Here is a 23,121-nt window from a genome sequence, read left to right on the forward strand (position 1 = left end):
TCGCAAACACAGGGAGAACATACAAACTCCACACAGCTAAGGACATGGTCGGGAATTGAACTCATGACCCCAGTGCTGTTGAGGCAGAAGTGCTAACCACTAGGCCACTGTACTGTACTTAATTCTTGTCCTTCGGTACCTCTTATCCTGGTTATACATGGTTGGCCCTCCATAATCCCAGTATCGATTGGACTACAGGTGAGATAACCAGGAGCTCCCTGTGCTCCTCCTCTTGTTTATCCTTGCCACTCAGGGTTACTCATACTTGCCCAGGGCAGCTACCCTTTCCGTATCAGGAATTTCTCTATGTTTTTTTCCACGAAGGAAGCAGATATTCTCCCTCCTCACCGGGAGTACGACTGTGCGTTCGATCTTATCCCAGGTTCCAAATTACCCAAGGGAAGGTTGTACGCCCTGTCCATTCCGAAGACATTAGCCATGGAATCATACGTAGAGGAGAATCTGCGAAACGCTTTATTAGGCCTTCCAAGTCACCTGCAGGGGCAGGCTTCTTCTTTGTGGCCAAGAAGGACGGCAGCCTGAGGCCCTGTATTGACTACCGAGGGTTGAATAAGATAACTATAAAAAAACACATACCCTTTGCCACTTATTTCGGTCATCTTTGACCAGCTTAAGGGAGCCAGGATCTACTCAAAGATTGACCTTCGAGGAGGCATACAACCTGATTCGTATCCGTGAAGGCGACGAGTGAAAAACGGCCTTCAATACCCAAACAGGCCACTACGAATACCTCGTCATGCCTTTCGGCCTCAGTAACGCTCCAGCCGTCTTTCAAGACCTAATTAATAATGTCCTTTGTGAATTCCTGGGCTCCTTTGTAGTCGTCTACTTAGATGACATCCTGATCTATTCTCAGTCCCTTGAACAACATCGAGAACATGTACAACTGGTTCTTCGGAAACTCTGCCATCATCACCTCACACTAAATTAGAAAAATGCGAGTTCGAAGTCTCCACAGTCACATTTTTGGGGTATGTCATCTCCCCGGAAGGATTTGCCATGGTTTCCGTGAAGGTGCAGGCCATTCTTGACTGGGTCGTGACCCTCAATCTTAAAGCAATACAGAGGTTCCTAGGGTTCGCTAACTATTATAGAAAATTTATCAGATCCTTTTCTACTCTCGTTGCTCCTATCACAGCCTTAACCCGCAACGGAGCTGACACAAAAAAATGGTCTCCTATCGCTATCTCTGCCTTCAAAGCCTTGAAACAGGCCTTTGTGTCAGCACCTGTGCTTAGACATCCAAATGCAGACCTTCCATTTATCATTGAGGTGGATGCCTCTGATGTTGGTGTGGGGGCAGTGCTATCCCAAAAAGACTTGGAGGACCATCGCCTTCACCCCTGTGCCTACTTATCTCGAAGATTTTCTTCTGCCGAGGGACATTACGATGTTGGCAATCGGGAGTTGCTGGCCGTCAAGTGGGCAATGGAGGAATGGCGCCACTGGCTTAAAGGTGCAAAACATGTAATCACAGTATATACCGACCACAAGAACCTGTCCTACATAGAGTCAGCCAAAAGGTTAAATTCTAGGCAAATGCGGTGGTCTCTCTTCCTCTCCCGTTTTCGCTTCGTTATCACCTACCGGCCTGGCTCAAAGAACCTCAGAGCTGATGCCTTGTCTTGCAGTTTTGTCTCTTCTCAAGCTCCGGTCTCTGAACCCTGTTCCATTGTTCTCGCTTCTTCTATTTTGATCGCCTTCATGCAGGAACTTGGTAAAACCCTTCAACAATTTCAACCACAGGCACCTCCTGAAACTCTTTGAACCGGTACATCTCAGGAAGTCGGTCCTCTCACAGTGTCATGACAACAAGACTTCTGCACATCACCAGTGTTATAAAGACCATCAAAATCATTTCTCGTGTTGTCTGGTGGCCATCATTATCTGCGGATGTTAGAGAATATATTTTATCATGCGATCTCTGTTCCAAAAACAAGATTCCCCTGAAATCTCCTACTGGCTTATTGTTGCCTTTGCTGGTTCCAGTCAGACCATGGACCCCACTTGTCAATGGACTTTATTGTCGACTTACCTCCATCTTCTGGGTGCAACACCATCTGGGTAACAGTGCATCGGTTCAGTAAAATGGCTCATTTTACCCCTTTTGACTAAGATTACCTTCTGCACGCACCCTGGTCTCATTATTCATCAAACATGTGTTTCGTCTCCATGGTCTTCCTGAAAATATTGTGTCCGATCGCTGGTCTCAGTTCATTGCAGCCTTCTGGAGATCGTTTTGCTCATTGCTGGGTATTAGTCTAAGCTTATCATCTGCCTACCATCCACAGTCTAACGGACAAACTGAAAGGGTGAATCAGTCCCTAGAACAATATCTGAGATTGTATATATGAAAAAACCATGACAACTGGGTGGATTATCTTCCATGGGCTGAGTTTGCCTACAATAATGCATGTCATTCCTCATCCCAGCACTCTCCTTTCTTTTGCAACCTTGGGTATCATCCCAGAGCCAATTCGTTGTCTTCTTTGTCTGCTGATAAACCATCAGAATATAGGTATAACGGCCCACCCAGCTTAGGAGGATCTGGAAATTGGTTCATCAGTCCTTACTCCGGGCCTCCTTTAGGTCCAAAGTTTTTGCTGACCTGCACCATTCTGCTTGTTCTTTCAAGGTTGGAGATCTCGTGTGGATATCTACTCGGAATATCAGACTTCTCCAACCATGCAGAAAACTTGGACCCAAGTTTATCGGACCTTTTCCCATCCTGAAACAAGTCAACCAGTGTCGTTCAAACTGAAACTTCCGGAATCCTTAAGAATGTCCAACACATTCCACTGTTCCCTGTTGAAACCCGTTCTTTCCTCCAAAAAGTTTGGACAACAACGGCCTTCTAAGCCTCAACCTGTATCTATTGACGGACATCAAGAATTTGAGATTGAGAGAATCCTGGACTCAAAGAAAGTTCAGGGCCAAATTCACTTTCTGGTCACTCACAAAATGGTGGATCTGCTAATTCACAGATTTGTGTGTTTACTGGAATACACATAATACAGTACTATTACATTTTGTTAGTTTAGCTTTATCGTAGTTTAGGGCCTGGGTGTCAGTTAGAAAGAGATAGTAAAGCAATTTCATAAAAAATTAGAACTACAAAATAACAATAGAGTTAAAAATTAAATTGATGTATAAGCCTCTACTTAGTTTGGTTTTCAGTAAGCAATGTCTGACATTACATTCTTCCACAACCACTAAGCTAACTTTTAAGGATACATAAAGCCATCAAGACTATTTTAGTAAATTGCACAATAGTGTAATCCAAATGCATAGAGAGATTTTCTTCAGGAATCCAGCAGCCACAGGAACCATATTTGGTGAGGAGGTATGTATTGCAGATATCTTTTAGGATTAGGCACAATATTGGAGGGAGGAATGCTCTAGCAAGGATGTTGAGTGGAGGGATGTTTTGCAGGGATCTTTCGGGAGCAGATACTGTTTGGTGATAAGCTGGTATCTTTTAGGAGCAGCACAGTCTTGCAGGGAGAAATGCTCTGCAGGGGGGTATGTCAGGAGCAAGTATTGTGTTTCAGGAGGAGGGATATTCTGTAGAGATCTGCTGGGAGCAGGTACAGTGTTGGTGTTTGTGGGAGGAATGCTCTGCAGGGATCTGTCATAAGGGGTAGTATGTTGCGTGTAAGGCTGTTCTGCAGGGGTATGTCAGCTACGGGAAGTGTTTTAGGTGGAGGAATGCTCTGCAGGGATCTTTCGGAAGCATATACTGTTTGGTGATGAGCTATGTTCTGCAGGTATCTTTTAGGAGCAGGCACAGTCTTGCAGGGAGAAATGCTCTGCAGGGGTATATCAGGAGCAAGTATTGTGTTTCAGGAGGAGGGAATATTCTGTAGAGATCTGCTGGGGAGCAGGGTACAGTGTTGGTGGGAGGAATGCTCTGCAGGGATCTGTCAGGAGGGGGTAGTATGTTGAATGTAAGGGGGTTCTGCATGAGGGTGTGCACCGGGCACTTTTGGTGTTTTGGGTTTTGGGTTCTGATTAGCTTGAGGTTTTGGGTTCTGATTTGTTTTGCCAAAACACCCCACGAAAGGTTTTCATTCTGATTTTGGGTTTTGGGCTCTGATTTATTTTTAAAAAAGCATAAAAAGTGCTAAAATCCATATTTTTATTTTTTTTCACTCCTACACTATTATTAACCTCAATAACATTCATTTCCACTAATTTCCAGTCTATTCTGAAAACCTCACACCTCACAATATTGTTTTTAGTCCAAAAGGTTGCACCGAGTTAGCTGGATGTCTAAGCAAAGCAACACAAGTCGGCGGCACAAACACGTGACCCATCGCAGGTGGCTGTGTAGGCTTGAATGGCCTTTTTCTGCTCCTCCATCCTCTGCAGTATATAGAGGGTGCCAATTTAGTACCGGGGCCACAATACCTCCTTCAACTTGTCTAAATTCCACTGCACAGATGGCTGCTCCTCCATCCTCTGCAGCATATAGAGGGTGGAGTTCAAGCGCGTCACTACCTCTTGTTTTTGTTGATGGCAGGGCATGTTCATTGCTTTTTTGATGTAGCAGGAACAGTGAACGTAGTTTAATATCTGATACTAAGATTTCAGGACTGCGTAGTGGAGTGGCCCCCGCTACCCAATTTGGTACCCGGGCCTTCAATAACTACTTCAACTGTCTAAATTCACTGACACAGATGGCGGACACCGGATGCACGTCTAACACCAACATAGCTGTTAAGGCCGAAATTATCCACTTTGCCATAGGATGACTACTGTCGTACTTCGTGCTCATGGCAAACAACTGTTGGACGGTCACATAATGCCAAAAAAAAGAGTTGGCAAGATGGAATTGTCCTTGGGCCCTCCACCCACCCTGGTGTTGTTGAAATAGCACATGCGCACTTTAACAAACCAATCATTTTAGCGACAGGGCCTACAAAACTGTGGCTGAAATGATTGGTTTGTTTGGACCCAGGGCCTGATTAAGGGTTCCAGTCGCCCCAGGCTAACACACCCCTTGCCGCCCCCTCCCTTCCCGCGCCGCCCTCCCCAACCAATACCTATATTTCTATATTTATACACAGTCTTCAAAGTGGAAGCTTAGAACAGTTTTACAATTAAGGCAGTAGAAGTGGAGGTATGGAATTACACAGTCTACCAGCCCACTTCACCACGGTGTGTGTGTGTGTATATATTACATGTGTGTGTGTATATGTATATATATGCACAAAATTGTAAAATATTAATACATAAAAACACATAGTCCTGATTCATTAAGGAAAGGAAATCCCCCAAAAATTGTAACTTTGCACGTGGCCAAAACCATGTTGCATTAGAAGGGGATGTAAATTAAAATGTGGGGAAAGGTTTATAGTTAGGGTAGGGCATGTTCTCGATCAGGGGTGTCCAACCTTTTAGCTTCCCTGGGCCACATTGGCAGACGACGAATTGGTTTGGGGCCGCACATAAGATACACTAACAATAACGATAGCTGATCATCCAAAAAAACCATAGAAAACATAGTTAACATATATATATATATATATATATATATATATATAATATATATAGTATATATTATGAGAAAAAAAGTGAATTTATATATATATATATATATATATATATATATATATATATATATTATATATATACATAAAATCACTTTTTTTTCAAATCCCCCTATACTTACCTTTCAATCGCCTTGTTCAAAAATCCTCTCTAGTATAATATATACTATATACTATATACTATTAATCACTTTTTGTATTGTTGCGATGCAATATCATTTAAGCCAGGCATTGTATATCAGGATGCCCTGACCAGGCCTGCGGTACCTGACATATACACCACTGTGACCCCAAATTGTGACCTGTTTGATAATTACACCACTATGTTAGTTAAAGGATAACAACTTATAATGGGCCAAAGAGAATAATATATAATGCCCCATTAGTAATACAAGTAGAAGTATCGTATTTGCCGGCGTATAAGACGGACTGGGCGTATAAGACGACCCCCAACATTTCCACTCAAAATATAGAGTTTGATATATACTCGCCGTATAAGACTACCCCCCCTGGAACAGACCAGGGGGAACAGATAAAAAATTAAAATGTAAAATTGCACTAAAGGATATGCATAAATAAACTGCCATAGATGATCATAGATAAAATATTCGTATATGGAACAGTCCCAATGTTGTAAACTGTAGAATGTTCTTGCAGTTATAAAGCTGAGGAAAATAACAGTACATATGTCCGACTAATTCCACATGGAGATGATATCGATACTTGCGTTTGCGGAGCAGTAATCTGTTAGTTGTCCGGTCCCAAATGTCTCACTGTGTAATTCCAAGGGGCTGGTAATGTTCAGATGTTAAGATATTAGACAATAGCAGGTGATCAGTCCCGCTATTGATAGGAGATAGTTTGCAGATCACAAAGTGTGCGGCACGCTTCCGGGTCTAGCTTCCGGGTGTGATGTCACATTCAGAAGATTCTATTGGCCAATAGATTAGTAAAATTTTATATAAATTGGAATCGCGCTCTCTACCTATGTTTTGCAAGAGCTGCACCTGCTATAGGGTATCCCTCCCTTCTTACAAAAGACAGACAGAAAAAATGCTGGGCGCTCATTGACTTTTATCCTAATGTATTTGAGTAAATAATGTGGTCTATCACCAATAGTGGAGATATATTGATAGGCAGTGACCAGTTATACGGATTAATAAAAATTTATTACAACGAATCAAACATTATAAAAAACCATAAAGAGTAACAGACCGAGTTCTATCTTAAAAAGGGATTAATAACATAATAAACATAAAAATGACATACAAAAATACATCAGTATATCTGTTTTGGTAACAATCTTATGTTCAACAACAGAGAATTAAATATAAAAAATGGCAGGGATCTCCTAAAGAGAGGATTTGAATCTCAGCCAAAAGGTACATATGCACAGTGACTTGTCATTGTCAGGGAGATCATGTGTTCCAAATTTGCATGTGTTTGCAGAGGATATTATACCGCAGTGTTTTAATGGAAGACGGAGCCCGTCATTGTTGGTCAGTCAATAATATATACAGAATCCGGTAAGTGAGGAAGTAACCACGAGGTAATAATAAAAGTTGTTGATACTTGCTGTTAGTCCTCCGGATTGATGCGGCCATCAGGGGTGAGTCTGCCCGGCGTCTGTGTGGAGCTGACAGCTGACTAGAAGTGACGTGCATCCAGCATGTAGGTTCAAAGTTCTCGTCAGTCTTGTTAATTGGTTGTGGAGTAAAATGGGCGTAACCCAACGCATTTCGTCCCACGGGGGACTTTCTCAAGAGTCTGTTACTCTTTATGGTTTTTATAATGTTTGATTCGTTGTAATAAATTTTTATTAATCCGTATACTGGTCACTGCCGATCAATATACTCTCCACTATTGGTGATAGACCACATTATTTACTCAAATACATTAGGATAGAAGTCAATGAGCGCCCAGCATTTTTTCTGCCAATAGATTAATGTAAGGTGCACCTGGCGTATAAGACGACCCCCCAACTAGGAGGCATGTTTTTTAGGGCAAATACGGTATGTAGCAGGGAGATAAGGTCCATGATGCTCCAGGACCAGGTGACTTTTATTCACTTGTCAGCGTCCCTTGAAATAATAAAAAAAATCCCCCTTAACTTACCTTTAATCGGCTTGTTCTCCTGTCCTCTTCTCTTCTTTTCTCCAATTCTGTGCTGCTGATTGTTCTTCTCGACGCGGGGTGTCTCCTCTGAGCTGCGCTCCGCAATGGATATTGTTGGGCGTGACCGACATTCACTGCGAGCGCCGCATGGAGGAGGAGACAAGGGAGGGAGCCGGAGTACCAGCTGACATGACCGCCGTGACCGCATGGTAAGTATTTTTCTTTTTCTTTTTTTTTTTTTTGGAGGATTTTTTTTTTGCATTAAGAGCGCTGCCCCCTTGCCACAACCAAAACTCCTTCTGGGCCACATTTACAGGCGTGCTGGGCCGCATGCGGCCCGCGGGCCGCGGGTTGGACAACCCTGTTCTAGATCAACTTTAAATTGCAGTGTAAACATAAAGCTAACAAGTATTTGTGTGCTACATGAAAAAAACAGCCAGTATTTAACTTGTGTGCAAAATAATAAACTAATATGCATCCCTTGCATCTGTAACATGGTTTTGTCCAGGTGAAAACTTACTTATTTTTTTTAATTACTTACATTCATAAAGCAGGCCCACATTAGTTTGAAAACACATTAAAATGTCACTAAAGTAAAAATACACATTCAAAGTTAAGACAGATTGCACTGTTCTCTCTTACCTGATCTTGCAGCGTAGACTACCTGATGTTCTCTCTTACTGGATCTTGCAGTGTAGACTACCTGATGTTCTCTCTTGCTTGTTCGTGAAGCGTTGTTGTCAGTTGGCTTCTGGAACCTTGGGGTCCTGTATTGAAAATGTGCAAAAAAGCTAAATGTTAACAAACCCTGAATGATTCAAACACAACACTCCATTATGACCAAATAAAACAACCCCTTGCTACAGGCATATATAGATAATAAAAGATATGAAAATTATTTATAATAATATACTAACATCTACCAACCCCTGCCTGACAGTCAGTTAATTAGCCCCCCAGCCCTTTGCCAATTTATCATTTTTATGCCCCCTGCAGCTTATTTACCCCACCCCCCCAACCCCCGGAGTCATTATCTCACCTCTGGCCCCCATATAGAGAAAAATATTTATCCCCCCTGCACCTTATCCCCCCCCCCAAGTCATGATATGTGCCACTCCCACCCACCAGTTATGATCTGTGCCTGAGCCCTCCCCCAGTAATTATTTGTGCCTGAGGGCCCCTCCAGTAATTTTTGGTGCCCGAGGGCCCCCCCTGAATTTTTGGTGCCTTGAGGGTCCCACCCCATGAATTTTTGGTGCCTGAGGGTCTCCCCCCATGAATTTTTGGTGCCTGAGGGTCCCCCCCATGAATTTTTGGTGCCTGAGGGTCCCCCCCCCCATGAATTTTTGGTGCCTGAGGGTCCCCCCCATGAATTTTTGGTGTCTAAGGGTCCCCCCATGAATTGTTGGTGCCTGAGGGTCCCCCCCATGAATTTTTGGAGCCTGAAGTTCCCCCCTCCATGAATTTTTGATGCCTGAGGGTCCCCCCTCCATGAATTTTTGGTGCCTGAGGGTCCCCCCCCATTAATTTTTGGTGGCCTGAGGGTCCCCTCCATGAATTTTTGGTGCCTGAGGTTCCACCCCATGAATTTTTGTTGCCTGAGGTCTCCCCCCATGAATTTTTGTTGCCTGAGGTTCCCCTCCCCCTGGGTTATTATCACTCCATGGGCAGCCCACAGTGCAGTTTACTTTTTTTACTTACCTGCCGAGAAATCTTCTGTGCGCTCCGGCATCCTGCAGTGACTGTTTCTTCAGTGCAGGCGCGCTCTGTCTGCTTAGTGTGGTCTCGTGAGATGTTAACATCTCACGTGACCACACTGAACAGCGCACCGCGCCTGCACTGACAGCTTCTGATGCTGTTAGCTGCGCCTGCCGTCTCTGCTGTTGGAGCTGCCACTGACTTTGTATGGAGTCATAGATGGACTCCATACACAGGAACGGACCCCAGAAAGTAAAAATTCCGGGTGGGCGGGCGGACGAGCAGGTTGAATCTGCAAAAAAAAAGGAACATTTTTACAACTTAACCAGCGATGCACCCCCCCTGACCCAGCGCCCCAGGCTGCAGCCTGGTCAGCCTGTTGGCTGATCAGGCCCTGTTTGGACCCCCACAAAACAAGCTGGCAAAGAAAAAAAAGAGGTGCAAGATGGAATTGTCCTTGGGCCCTCCCACCAACCCTTATGTTGTTGAAATAGGACATGCACACTTTAACAAACCAATCATTTCAGCGACAGGGCCTACCAAACTACTGTGGCTGAAATGATTGGTTTGTTTGGGCCCCCACACAAAAAAAAGCTGTTCATCTCTCTTACAAACTAAACTGGCTCTACTGAGGCAAGATGTCGTCCTCATCCTCATCCTCTGATTCCTCGCCCCATTCTGTGTGTACTTCCTCATCCTCACACATTATCAATTCGTCCCCGCTGGACTCCACAACCACAGGTCCCTCTGTAGTCTCTGGAGGCCAGTGCCAGTTCTTGATTGAGGAATTGATAATTCATTTTTATGAACATAATTTTTTCAACGTTTTGCGGAAGTAACCTCCTTCGCCGTTCACTGACCAGGTTCCCCGCTGCACTAAAAACTTTTTCCGAGTACACACTGGAGGGGGGACAACTCAGGTAAAATAGAGCCAGTTTGTACAGGAGCTTCCAAACTGGCTTTTTTTCCGGCCAGTAAGAATATGGACTGTCTGACATGTCTACTTGGATGGTCTCAGCAAAGTAATCCTCCACCATTTTTTCAATTGTGACAGCATCCAATGCAGCGACAGTAGACATGTCTGCAATGGTTGGCAAGTCCTTCAGTCTGCACCAGATGTTCTCAGCATCCCCGCCAGCGGGTCTTTCAGGAAAACTGAGCTTTTTCCTCGCAGCCACAGGTGTTGAAGATTGGGCATCGCCCTTGGCAGACGACGTTGATGGCATTTCATCGTCTATGTCATGACTAGTGGCAGCAGCTTCAGCATTAGGAGGAAGTGGGTCTTGATCTTTCCCTACTTTATCCTCCAAATTTTTGCACTCCATTATATGCAGCACAAGAGAGCGTACCCCTAAACCACACACACTTTGGGACTGCTGAAACAGTGAACGTAGTAAGATAGATTGCAGTTCCTATTTTTTTGGACTGCAGAAACAGTGAACGTAGTAATATTGATTGCAGTTCCTATTTTTTTGGACTGCAGAAACAGTGAACGTAGTAATATTGATTGCAGTTCTATTTTTTGGGACTGCAGAAACAGTGAACGTAGTAATATAGATTGCAGTTCCTATTTTTTGGACTGCAGAAACAGTGAACGTATAAATATAGATTGCAGTTCCTATTTTTTGGACTGCAGAAACAGTGAACGTATAAATATAGATTGCAGTTCCTATTTTTTGGACTGCAGAAACAGTGAACGTAGTAATATTGATTGCAGTTCCTATTTTTTGGGACTGCAGAAAGAGTGAACGTAGTAATATTGATTGCAGTTCCTATTTTTTGGGACTGCAGAAAGAGTGAACGTAGTAATATTGATTGCAGTTCCTATTTTTTGGGACTGCAGAAACAGTGAACGGATAAATATAGATTGCAGTTCCTATTTTTTGGACTGCAGAAACTGAACGTAGAAATATAGATTGCAGTTCCTATTTTTTGGACTGCTGAAAGAGTAAACGTAGTAATATTGATTGCAGTTCCTATTTTTTGGGACTGCAGAAACAGTGAACGTAGTAATATAGATTGCAGTTCCTATTTTTTTGGACTGCAGAAACAGTGAACGTAGTAATATTGATTGCAGTTCCTATTTTTTTGGACTGCAGAAACAGTGAACGTAGTAATATTGATTGCAGTTCCTATTTTTTTGGACTGCAGAAACAGTGAACGTAGTAATATTGATTGCAGTTCTATTTTTTGGGACTGCAGAAACAGTGAACGTATAAATATAGATTGCAGTTCCTATTTTTTGGGACTGCAGAAAGAGTGAACGTAGTAATATTGATTGCAGTTCCTATTTTTTGGGACTGCAGAAAGAGTGAACGTAGTAATATTGATTGCAGTTCCTATTTTTTGGGACTGCAGAAACAGTGAACGGATAAATATAGATTGCAGTTCCTATTTTTTGGACTGCAGAAACTGAACATAGAAATATAGATTGCAGTTCCTATTTTTTGGACTGCTGAAAGAGTAAACGTAGTAATATTGATTGCAGTTCCTATTTTTTGGGACTGCAGAAACAGTGAACGTAGTAATATAGATTGCAGTTCCTATTTTTTTGGACTGCAGAAACAGTGAACGTAGTAATATTGATTGCAGTTCCTATTTTTTTGGACTGCAGAAACAGTGAACGTAGTAATATTGATTGCAGTTCCTATTTTTTTGGACTGCAGAAACAGTGAACGTAGTAATATTGATTGCAGTTCTATTTTTTGGGACTGCAGAAACAGTGAACGTATAAATATAGATTGCAGTTCCTATTTTTTGGGACTGCAGAAAGAGTGAACGTAGTAATATTGATTGCAGTTCCTATTTTTTGGGACTGCAGAAAGAGTGAACGTAGTAATATTGATTGCAGTTCCTATTTTTATTGGGACTGCAGAAACAGTGAACGGATAAATATAGATTGCAGTTCCTATTTTTTGGACTGCAGAAACTGAACATAGAAATATAGATTGCAGTTCCTATTTTTTGGACTGCTGAAAGAGTAAACGTAGTAATATTGATTGCAGTTCCTATTTTTTGGGACTGCAGAAACAGTGAACGTAGTAATATAGATTGCAGTTCCTATTTTTTGGACTGCAGAAACAGTGAACGTAGTAATATAGATTGCAGTTCCTATTTTTTGGACTGCTTAAACAGTGAACGTAGTAATATAGATTGCAGTTCCTATTTTTTGGAAATGCAGAAACAGTGAACGTAGTAATATAGATTGCAGTTCCTATTTTTTGGACTGCAGAAATAGTGAACGTAGTAATATAGATTGCAGATCCTATTTTTTGGGACTGCAGAAACAGTGAACGTAGTAATATAGATTGCAGTTCCTATTTTTTGGAAATGCAAAAACAGTGAACGTAGTAATATAGATTGCAGTTCCTATTTTTTGGGACTGCAGGAATATATTGCTCTAGAATATTTTTTATACTTTTTAAATTATTTTTTAATATTTTTTTTAAATTATTTTTTAATTTTTTTTTTTTTTTTTTTAATTTTTAGAAGATTTTATTATAATTATATTATAATTATTCGGCCGGAAGTACCCGAACAGTGCTCGGATCCCGTCGGATCCGCACTGTTCGGGTGGGCTCGGATTTCGGTAATCCGAGCCCGCTCATCCTTAGTTCTACAGGGATCTGTCAGCTACAGGAAGTGTTTTGGGTGGAGGAATGCTCTGCAGGGATCTTTCGGGAGCAGATACTGTTTGGTGATGAGCTATGTTCTGCAGGTATCCTTAATAAGCAGGCACAGTCTTGGAGGGAGAAATGCTCTGTAGGGATTTTGTAGTTCTAATTTTTTATGAAGTTGCTTTACTGTCTCTTTCTAAGACACCCAGGCCCTAAACTACCATAAAGCTAAACTAAGAAAATGTAATAGTACTGTATGTGTGTATTCCAGTGAACACACAAATCTGTGAATTAGCAGATCCACCATTTTGTGAGTGACAGCAATCTCACTACATGATAGTGCTGAATCTGCAGCAAACCACAGGATGTGATGGCATACCATGTCTGTATTGCTCAAGGAACACGTCCATTAAGGCTTCTGCCTTAATCGTCGTAATTTCATTGCTTTTTGGAGTTTGAGTGAAAAAATTTCAATAGTTTTTTTATGTTTTTAGATGGTGTGTAACGAACCTTAATCAGACATGTTAAACCGTAAGGTTTTTTGTCTATGGAATACATATATATATATATATATATATATATATATATATATATATATATATATATATATATATTGTAATAAAAGGAGGCATTTAGCTGGCAATATACAGAGAAAGCAGGGAAGTAGAGTAAAATATTTGTGCAGACATATGTATGAAAAGCAATAGTTTAAATTTGGTTAAACTTACATGATCTGAAATCCTTCCTCTCAGCAAACAGACAGAGCGTGTCTGGTTGTGCAAACAGAGGCAGTGATGTGTGTTTTCTTTTAAAGAGAAGGTGGATGTGTCACCTGTCCATCAAGCTAAGGCTGGGGGAGGAGCATCATGTATAAAAGCTTGTTTGTTTCATTTGTTCAGGGAGACCAATGCTGGGTGAGCTGGCTGGTCCTGAGAGAGAGCTGGACTATGTAAAGCTAGTGTTTAGGGTCTCCATGATTGCTGTACAAGTATACGGTGTCAAACATTTACCATCCTGACAATAAAGCACCATAAAAAGGAAGTTGTTGTTCGCGTGTGCTTCTGCAGTAACGGGCTCTTGCCACAATATATATATATAGATATACGCCGGCACTTTTCACCACTGCTCGCCATTTGGCAATCATGCCTGTGAGTTAGTGCATCATGTCTGGGAGTTAATGCAGTCAACTGGACAATTTGAAAAACACTTGATGGGAGAGCAATTTAGCGTAGCAGATTAAGCAGGCCAGAGCATGCCAGGTATGCTGGGACCTGTAGTTTCAGAACAACTACAGGGCAACAGGTTGCATAATACTGGTCTGCTTAATCTGGCTATACTGAATTGCTCTCCCTTCAAATGTTATTAAAAAAGATCTACCTCTATCAGGGGAGGGAGCAAATTTTAGACCAGAGGACAAGACTCAGCAGCCTACTAGGAACATTTTAAAGGAAAAAAATGTAGGTGGCCAGCCCAAGGAAGCCCATTATGGGACTGGCTCAGGGGACAGATGCCCTCCTGCCCCTGACCTCTACTCACAAACAACTCTCTCTGTTGTTCCTGCAGTGCTGGGGGCTGATTGCAGCCAGATACTGATACCTGCTCACAATAATGATTGGTTGATCCCCCAGTAATTAGAAGTGATTCCTAATTTAAGAAAACGACTGAACAGCCAAGATCATATAAGTCAATGATCATCACTTTTTTAAAACTGTTTGCTTATGACACTATACAAAACACCTTTCACTGTGAAACTTCTCCATTCACAAATATATTGCTGAAAATGTAAATGGCCAATATAAGGCAGAGATAAAAAAAAGCCACATTATGTAGAGCTAAACTTTATGTGTATCGCCTCTCCTCAGCTCGCAAAACTGTTGGGATTCTGACATCTCACCCCTCTTTTAACTTGATCAATGTTTAAATCTGCTGCCTTATGAGGCAGGAAATATGTTAAATTTAAATGTTACAATGCCACAATGTTTTCTTGTGTGAAGTCTTGGAGTTGATGGCTGGGCATTTGAATCTCAACAACTACCTGCCTTTTCCAGTAGCAGAATTGAACGTTGATGAAGTGTTGTGTCCTGTGTATCTCATAAATAGCAGTAGCTCCAAAGGAATTTCTGCAAGTGAATAATGTGATTTAGTGCTAAATTTACGAAAAAAGGCCAGCAGTTTTTTATTGCCACTGCTTGCAATCAATGTAATTGTTTGTTGACAAAGGGATTGTGACAGATTTGGACAGTCTAAAGCTCACTTTATAATCTGTATGATTTATTAATTTCTTCAGGGTTGCTATTTCCACCATTCATCTATAGTTTACATTCATTGGTACTGCTCTAGCCCTACACTTCCAAACTTAAACACACATTTTCAGTTAAAATTATGTTGCTTAATATTACCATTGTCTCATTTGTTTTTCCAAACAGTTAAGCGTTTTATGTATGGGATGTGTTTATAAACTGAATTTCTTTCTATTTTAGCACCACAGAAGTCCTCCATCGCATTGTCCAGTTGCTACAAGATGAAGACTGTGTATGTGTTTAAGTATCTTTTAATTTATCGCAAACATTTAAAATATATTGTGCCACAGAATTATCTCTAAACTCTAAGTCAACCGTAAGTATAGTCAATTCCATAGGGGACTGGTGACTACAGAGTAAAAAGTGTGCCAACAGGAGGACACAAGCAGTAGTAGCCTAGATAGAGAGTGGCTTCAGGTGACCAATTGTAGATTGCTAATATAGCTCACAAACTGCTGGAGTTTTTTTTAAAGATATTTTTTTAAAACTAAAACTTCTGACTAAATTACAATTCTTCTATATATTTCACTATTGTTAGCAGGGAAATGTCAACATTACATTACGAGTAGAGTTTTAGAATCACTAATTTTGTAACCCCTTGTGCCAAGTGGTTGGGTGGTGCAATAACATGTCTCATTGGAACCTACCTATGTATTACTCATTTTACCCTCAGATCCTTGTGGATGAGTAAGATACAGGAACCCATGCACATGCAGATTTAGTATCAACACAGTTTTGGTATAGCAGGTACAATAAGGGTAGCATTGTACAGGTGCAAGTAGAAATAATAATATGCAGCAGACCATCTATTTCTGATGAAATAAATGGGATCAATAACATTTTGCTCCACCATATTTTTTAGCTATGTTGCGTAGTGGCAGCAGACATGTGCAATAATGTCAGGGATTGATAAAGCTCTGCTCACAGTAACATCACTGAAACTAAGAGAGCGAGGGGAAAGTGACAGTTAGGTGAGAGCAATGACTGAAAACTGGCAGCTGTAGTGTAGCGGTTGGTCTGAAAAAAGCGGGCCAGAGGAGAAGGAGGTTGGAAGTGAGAAGGAGAGCAAGAAAGTGACAAGCAAGAGAACAGACAGAAGGCAGAAGTGAGAAGTTGGAACAGAGAAGAGAGAGACAAGAGGAGACTGAACAGAGCGACATATACAGCAGCAGGCTGAAATTTAACCAACAGAGTAGGAAAAAGAAATCAGATTGCCAGAACCAAGACAAACTACATTATTAAAGCTGACAAGCAAGAGTTAAGACTTTCACACCACTTTAAATGACTGTACCCCAATCCTGAAGAGATAACCTGAAGCTGGACCTGAAGCAATATATTGATAAGTTTTATTATTCTTCCTGTTTTACTAGAAAAACTGAGCAATATGTACATATTAGTTTAGTTAGTCAGGGACCAGGTGGGAAGTGCCGAAGATTAATGATATATACCCTTGTTCCGGGACTGAGTTACATTTTAAAGGGTAATTTTAGGGATAGTTAGCCAAGCTTATGGACTGAGTCATATAGGAAATTATATTTATATGTGAAAGTTATATTGGTTTCAACTGCCGTGTTTTTACATCTCCCTGTTTATTGTAAAATGTTCCCTAGTATAATGTTAAGATGCAGAGGTACCTCTGAAGCTAGTCTTTAGGATATTAAGAACTGTGTGCTATTATATGATAAGCTAAAGGTTAATCTGTTGTTTAGTTTACCTGTGAGCCTATATAATGTCTTATATGTACACTGATTATGCAAACTTACTAAAAAAGAAATTAGCCTGTGGAACCACTCTAAAAATAAACGTACCAGTGGTTTGTAAAGCTAGCTACAGAGTGGTAATTGTTTTCTGTAGTAGAGCCTGGGGTTGAGAGTAAGGGAGCGGACGGTTCCTTGGTCTCCCTCTGGTGACACTGAACAAGGGCATTACCCCACGAAGAGCTTACTGTCTGAAGACAAAGGTGGAGGCACTGTGCACCAAGAGTAAAGATAAATTAGTGGGTCAGGAACCAGAACAAACACACACAAACACACACACACACACACACACTCAAACCCGTACACACCTTAATCCTAGGAAAAGGGGGTGTTACAGTTGCATAATAAAATACTTTGCTTCTCTATGCACAGAAGTGTCACACAATAGGTCTATCATCTTGTCTCAAACCTCTGTACCTAATGCTGGTGTTTGACTCCAATAAGCCACTGCTGATTTAAGATAAACTGCACAAAACTCTTTTCAACATTTATCTCCTAATATCCACTCAATATCTCCTTGTCTGGCCATGTCATGTCTTTTGCTGAACTGTTTTTGTATGCCTTGTGATTTGTTCTGTTAATTGCATCCATGCAGTTTTTATTCTTTTCGTCTGTATTCATTGTTATGTCTGCTGTTCTCAAATGTTATGTTCAACTTTTCTGTTACCTGTTACTGTCCCAGTTTTGTCTTTTGCTGAATTGTTACTGAATGCCATGCAAATTATTCTGCTAACTGCATCCATAAATCTGCTTAATTGTACCCATGGTTTGTGCTTATTGCTCTCATGTATATTCTGTTTGTACTCTGTATGGTGCTGCAGACACTTTGTGGAACCTTATAACTAAAAGATAATATTATAACTATAAGATAAAAGATAATATTAATATCTTGATATTGAAGGAACAACCCAGGAATTAGTAGTTAGTTTTAATTTGTCCAGCACCTGTTTAACCAATAGGCTGACTAGGCTGCAGCCTAGGGTGCATCGTTTTGGAGGGCGCGAGTGGCATAATCCTGCCTGCTACTGTACAGAAAGGCCTAGATGCGGTCATCTCTGGCTGGTATGCTTCAAAGGGATATTTGATTATGCAGTACTGAATTAGGAGGGGACCACAATCCACCACCCCATGCACACTGGGGGGGGGGGGGGGGGAGGTCAATAGCCCAGAAACCTGCCCATCACTTGAGTGAATTGCATTTCCTCAGACAGGGGAGGAGCTGCTTGTATCAAATGAGCTGATGCAGAGTCTGGGTTCAACGGAGCTGAAAGTCATTTCCTCACTGTCCATTGAGTTATGTTCTCAGCAAGTCTTTGAGCTGCTAATTGTAACAAGTGCTACTGAAAGTAGATGCTAATAAGTTTGGGGTCCTGCCGTGGAAGGAGAACAAGTATGAAGAGCAGGTCTGCATTTAGATTTATTCTGAAGAGAGGTTAAATGTAGCAGATTATAGTTAAATAAAATTAGTTAGATTGTGAGAAAATTGCACTTACGAAAACAAAAACAAATGACATATCACAATCAATATGTTACCACCTGGACTGGTTTATTGCTCAATGCAGAGATGGAAAAATCCTATTGTCGGGGAGGGATGAAGGAAGCCAGATTTTAAATTAAGGACAAGTTTGTATTTGTCTATAGTGTATTAGCCTGGCGTTGTAGGCGAATGAGTGCTACAAGCGTATTAATCTAGGGAAGCCTGAACCCTTAATCAGGCCTTGAATTTGTCTTCATTTTATTATTAATGGAATGTTTGCTATAAGTAGAACCAGCATATTCTATAACATGGTACAAATGCATGATAAACAAATACATTGTAAATAATGGGGTCTTAGGGGGGTATTCAATTGTTTCTTTTAACGCGCTAAAACAAAAAAAAACGAGCGCTCTAAAAATATTACCGTTAATACGGTAATTACTCGCTAAATTTCATCTCGCAGCTCCCTGAGCAGCGAGCTGAAATTCAGCCCGCTGGCAGCGAGTAAGTACCGTATTAACTGTTTACGCGCGCAAAATTACTGTATAATATGAAGTTTTTTTCGAGCACTCGTTTTTTTGTGTTTTAGCGCGTTAAAAGAAACAATTGAATACCCCCCCTAGTTTCCTAACATGAAGGGTAACCATGCACATTCATAAATGTTTTTTAATGTGGTAGGCTTCGAAGTTTTTTTAGGTTTGGTGAAATTGCAAAGGTAAGTTGCAAAGTTTACAGCTAGCATTTGCTATAAGTACAAATCAGCCATAGGCTTTTTTTTGGTATTTTTTGGTGATAAATTAGTACTATAAGACCCGAAGAAGACAGACAACTTATCTGAACCTTATCTTGAGAGATCACATGTTAATTCAGAAAACAAATACATTTAGTTTATTTAAATCCAACCTGAATCTTTATTATGAATTTGCAAGTGGACATGTTTGAACAGGACACACAATCAGAAAGAGTAACTGTGTCAGCTACCACATTTGTGGACCACCATGCAATATTTTGAAGATATTTTCATCATTTCACTTGTGAGTTGTGTTTTTTACTGTCTTTTACTTGCTCTGATTTTAGCCAATTCAGTCTCTGTCCCTCGCTGACTCGAGATTAAAATCAGGAACCAATATTATCCTGAATGCTTTGGGAAGCAACAGCAGTCTTACCAAGATAGATATAAGTGGAAATGCAATAGGAGATACTGGAGCCAAGCTATTAGCAAAAGCTTTACAGATGAATATCAGACTCAGGTGAGAGTGTCTATTTTTACCTTATATGAAAGTAAATATTAATTTACCACTACATTAAAATGTTTCATTCAAAATATTATTTTTGAATTAGAATTTTGAATCAATTTGTACAGCTGAAATGTATACATCTTCGCAAAGTCACCAGCTTTGAATGCAAAGATAACATTCTGAATTGGAGTACAAAAACAGGATTAGTGACAGCACAAATATTCCCTCCCAGGGGGCCTGATTCATCAGTGATCTTATCTTGTGAAGACGTTGCGATGCGTATTTTAAGAACAAATTAGAAGAAAGCCGCGATACAACAAGGAACAGAAGTTAAGAAACACGCTCATTTTAAGCCATTTACGCAATGGAAAATAAGACGCAACTGATCTTAAGCAGTCGGTTCATCTTAAGATCCACTTCTTATGATACACTTTTTAAGATCCGCTTCTTATTTAAAAATAAGATGGGGTTACGTAACGGCAAATGTAGGAGGTACGAACGGTTTGTTTACAAATTTAAAACCACAATCGGAGTGTGTTGTGCAGAACTGTTATTACCTAATTAATTGCATCAGCATTTATATAATTATATTACCTGGGACAAATTATTTTAAAGTGGTATTGTTAATATTAATTGGAAAAACACACACCTGTCAGGGAAGGGCTAGAGTGCTTTTATCACAGGGTATGGAGGGGGAAGGAAAGGCCCACCACATCTTTCTAGAGAATGTGTGGAAAGACCACCTTATTCATTGCACTCATCAGAAGGGGAGAATGTGAAAGTTTGGGGGATACTTGCTACCCTCTTCACAAACTTCATTATTGCTAAAAATATATGGGAGATGAGATCAGCAAGATACGTTAATGGTTAGCACTTCTGTCTCATAACACTGGTGTCATGAGTTTGAATACCAAACATGGCGTTAGCATCTGTGTACAGCTTGTGGGCCTAAATCATTAAGGAAAGGAACACAAGAGGAAATGTATCCAAACCAGCATATGTTTTGAATTAGCAAGGGACAGTATTTAGCACATAAGGAAAAAAAAAATTAATGTAACACACAAACAGTTGATAGCTTGATTTTAAGTCTGACATTCAAAGTTGATCTACTACGTCAGTGATGGGCAAACTTTTTCAGGAGCGGGCCAAATAAAAAAGAAAAACTTTAGGCGGGCCAATATAATTTATTAAAAAACTCAAATATCGAAATATATAATACAAATTTTTTGAATGGGACGGGAGGGTGTTATATAGCAGTGTTACCTCTATAAGTGCAGCGATCGCATAGACACAGCACTTATTTCAGCAGGTTGTTGCAGATCCGTCTTTCTGGTGAGCCACTAACTGACAACACAGCAGCCAATCAAAATCCGCCTTAGTATATGGCCCAGCCCATCTCTTCTCACATGACTTTCAGCCATTAGGGGGGGGGGCAGGTGTTTGAATGATTGACATAAGAAGTGTCCTTTTAGGAAGGAGGATGAAGTGTAATGGAGGAAATAGCTGGGAAGGCATAAAAATGAAGGTTCTGACACACAGGGTCGGCCCTAATAATTTTATGCATATTTTAATGACATTTTTCAAAATATAGGCGGGCTGGATAGAACCTCTAAGTGGGCCGGATCTGGCCCGCGGGCCGTAGTTTGCCCATCACTGTACTACATGATCTACCCCAATTATAAATCTGTCCTCATATTATCAATTTACCTCCCCTCAAATGCAACTTTGTTACGGCAAGGTGCATTTTTATTTATTACAATGTTTTACTTTCAAAAATGTTTCTGGTCCACAGGACACATTGACATTATTATGTGCATGCTGACATCTATTACTAGGAATGGCCTAAGACTCAAAGGGTGGTGGGTTGATTTTGAGGGGACAGACTCCTTTGAGATAAATGCAACTATTTTGTCGGGAAACTTTGTTTTTTCTTCATCTACGGCTTGTATGTACACAGCTTTACCAAAAAATAATGCAGACCACAATCCAGCAGCACGGTGGCTTAGTGGTTAGCCCTTCTGGCTTACAGCACTGGGGTCATGAGTTCAATTCCCAACCATGCCCTTATCTGCCTCAACTTTGTGGGCCTGAATAAGGGAAAAAAGTTACCAAACAGTAACTTTGCCCAAATCATGTTCTGACCCATGTAAAATAAACCTTAATGTATGTGGTAAATGTGCCATCATTATTTACAAAATTGACATGAATACATGTTTTATAGTTACTTTAAAAAAGACACACACACATTTTTTATTTTTTATATACAAATGTAAATAACTCCAGCCTTAGTCAACAACCAATCCAGAATATGAAAAAAATAATTTAACAGAACCATAAAATTTTTCATACAATGAAAATTGTTTTTGGTTTAGTTTTTGGTATTTGTTTATTTTTTTTCTGCATTTTCCAAGTTTCTGCTTTAGGGAACCCACCGCCACCGAAGGTGGGTTTTCCTCCCCATTTCTGGTGTTTTCTCAAGCTGTTAAAAACAGGGAAAAATAACACAATTAGCATGCTTAGGTTATTTCTCACACTACTTCTTGGGGTGTTGTTTGACGGAGTCAGCAGAGGTGTGTGTGTATATGTATGTGTGTATATATATATATATATATATATATATATATATATATATATATATACACATAGACGGGGGGGCTTATTTTATTGCAAAAAAAATATTAGGGCCATCATGGTCAAAACCTGTGGATGGACAACTAGCTATCGGGCAAATGACATGTGTGAAAACAGTGCTTTATGATGAATACAATGGGCCTACCCACAACCACAAAAATATCTGTTTGTTTGTGAAAATTTACTTTAATTCCACAAAAGCCTCCACATCGGCCTTCTCCTCCTCCCTCACCTGCGCTTCCTCCGCCTACTCCTTTTCTTCCACCTCCTCAGGCTCCTCCCTGGCCTCATGTTCTCCACGGCTCTGATTGCCTGTTGGAGTAAGTATAACACATTATTTTTTTTTATAAATGTTCTCCCTGTTTCAAAGTTACCTACATGTAGTCATATAATAATGTGCTCAGACATAGGGCTAGATTTACTACGCTGCGGGTTTGAAAAAATGGAGATGTTGCCTATAGCAACCAATCAGATTCTAGCTCTCATTTATTTAGTACATTCTACAAAATGACAGCTAGAATCTGATTGGCTGCTATAGGCAACATCCCCACTTTTTCAAACCCGCAGCTTAGTAAATCTAGCCCATAGTGTAACATGCATTTACAAACAGAGATAATTGAGCGTGTTCAATGAAATTTCAAGAAAATGAAAGACACATAACACTTTCAGATGGGCTGTAACCAATCTTGGATTTGGCTTAGGTGACATAGGGATG

At 40.5% G+C, this 23,121-nt stretch overlaps 1 protein-coding gene and 1 long non-coding RNA gene across 2 annotated transcripts in view; one reads left to right on the forward strand and one right to left on the reverse strand.

Moving 5' to 3' along the window:
• The window catches only part of CARMIL2 (capping protein regulator and myosin 1 linker 2), a 1,059,949-nt gene that overhangs the window by 412,739 nt on the left and 624,089 nt on the right, over positions 1-23,121 (forward strand). The window contains exons 20-21 of the mRNA XM_075188807.1: positions 15,484-15,535; positions 19,615-19,787. Coding sequence (XP_075044908.1) covers positions 15,484-15,535; positions 19,615-19,787 — 225 coding nt within the window. The remainder of the gene's footprint in view (positions 1-15,483; positions 15,536-19,614; positions 19,788-23,121) is intronic.
• The window catches only part of LOC142103486 (uncharacterized), a 42,491-nt gene continuing 41,518 nt past the window's right edge, over positions 22,149-23,121 (reverse strand). Inside the window, exons 2-3 of the long non-coding RNA XR_012679371.1 lie at positions 22,592-22,718; positions 22,149-22,254 (exon numbers count right to left, since the gene is read on the reverse strand). This is a non-coding gene — a long non-coding RNA (uncharacterized LOC142103486). The remainder of the gene's footprint in view (positions 22,255-22,591; positions 22,719-23,121) is intronic.

This window comes from Mixophyes fleayi, chromosome 10, assembly GCF_038048845.1.
Source record: "Mixophyes fleayi isolate aMixFle1 chromosome 10, aMixFle1.hap1, whole genome shotgun sequence".
Taxonomy (NCBI): Eukaryota; Metazoa; Chordata; class Amphibia; order Anura; family Limnodynastidae; genus Mixophyes; species Mixophyes fleayi.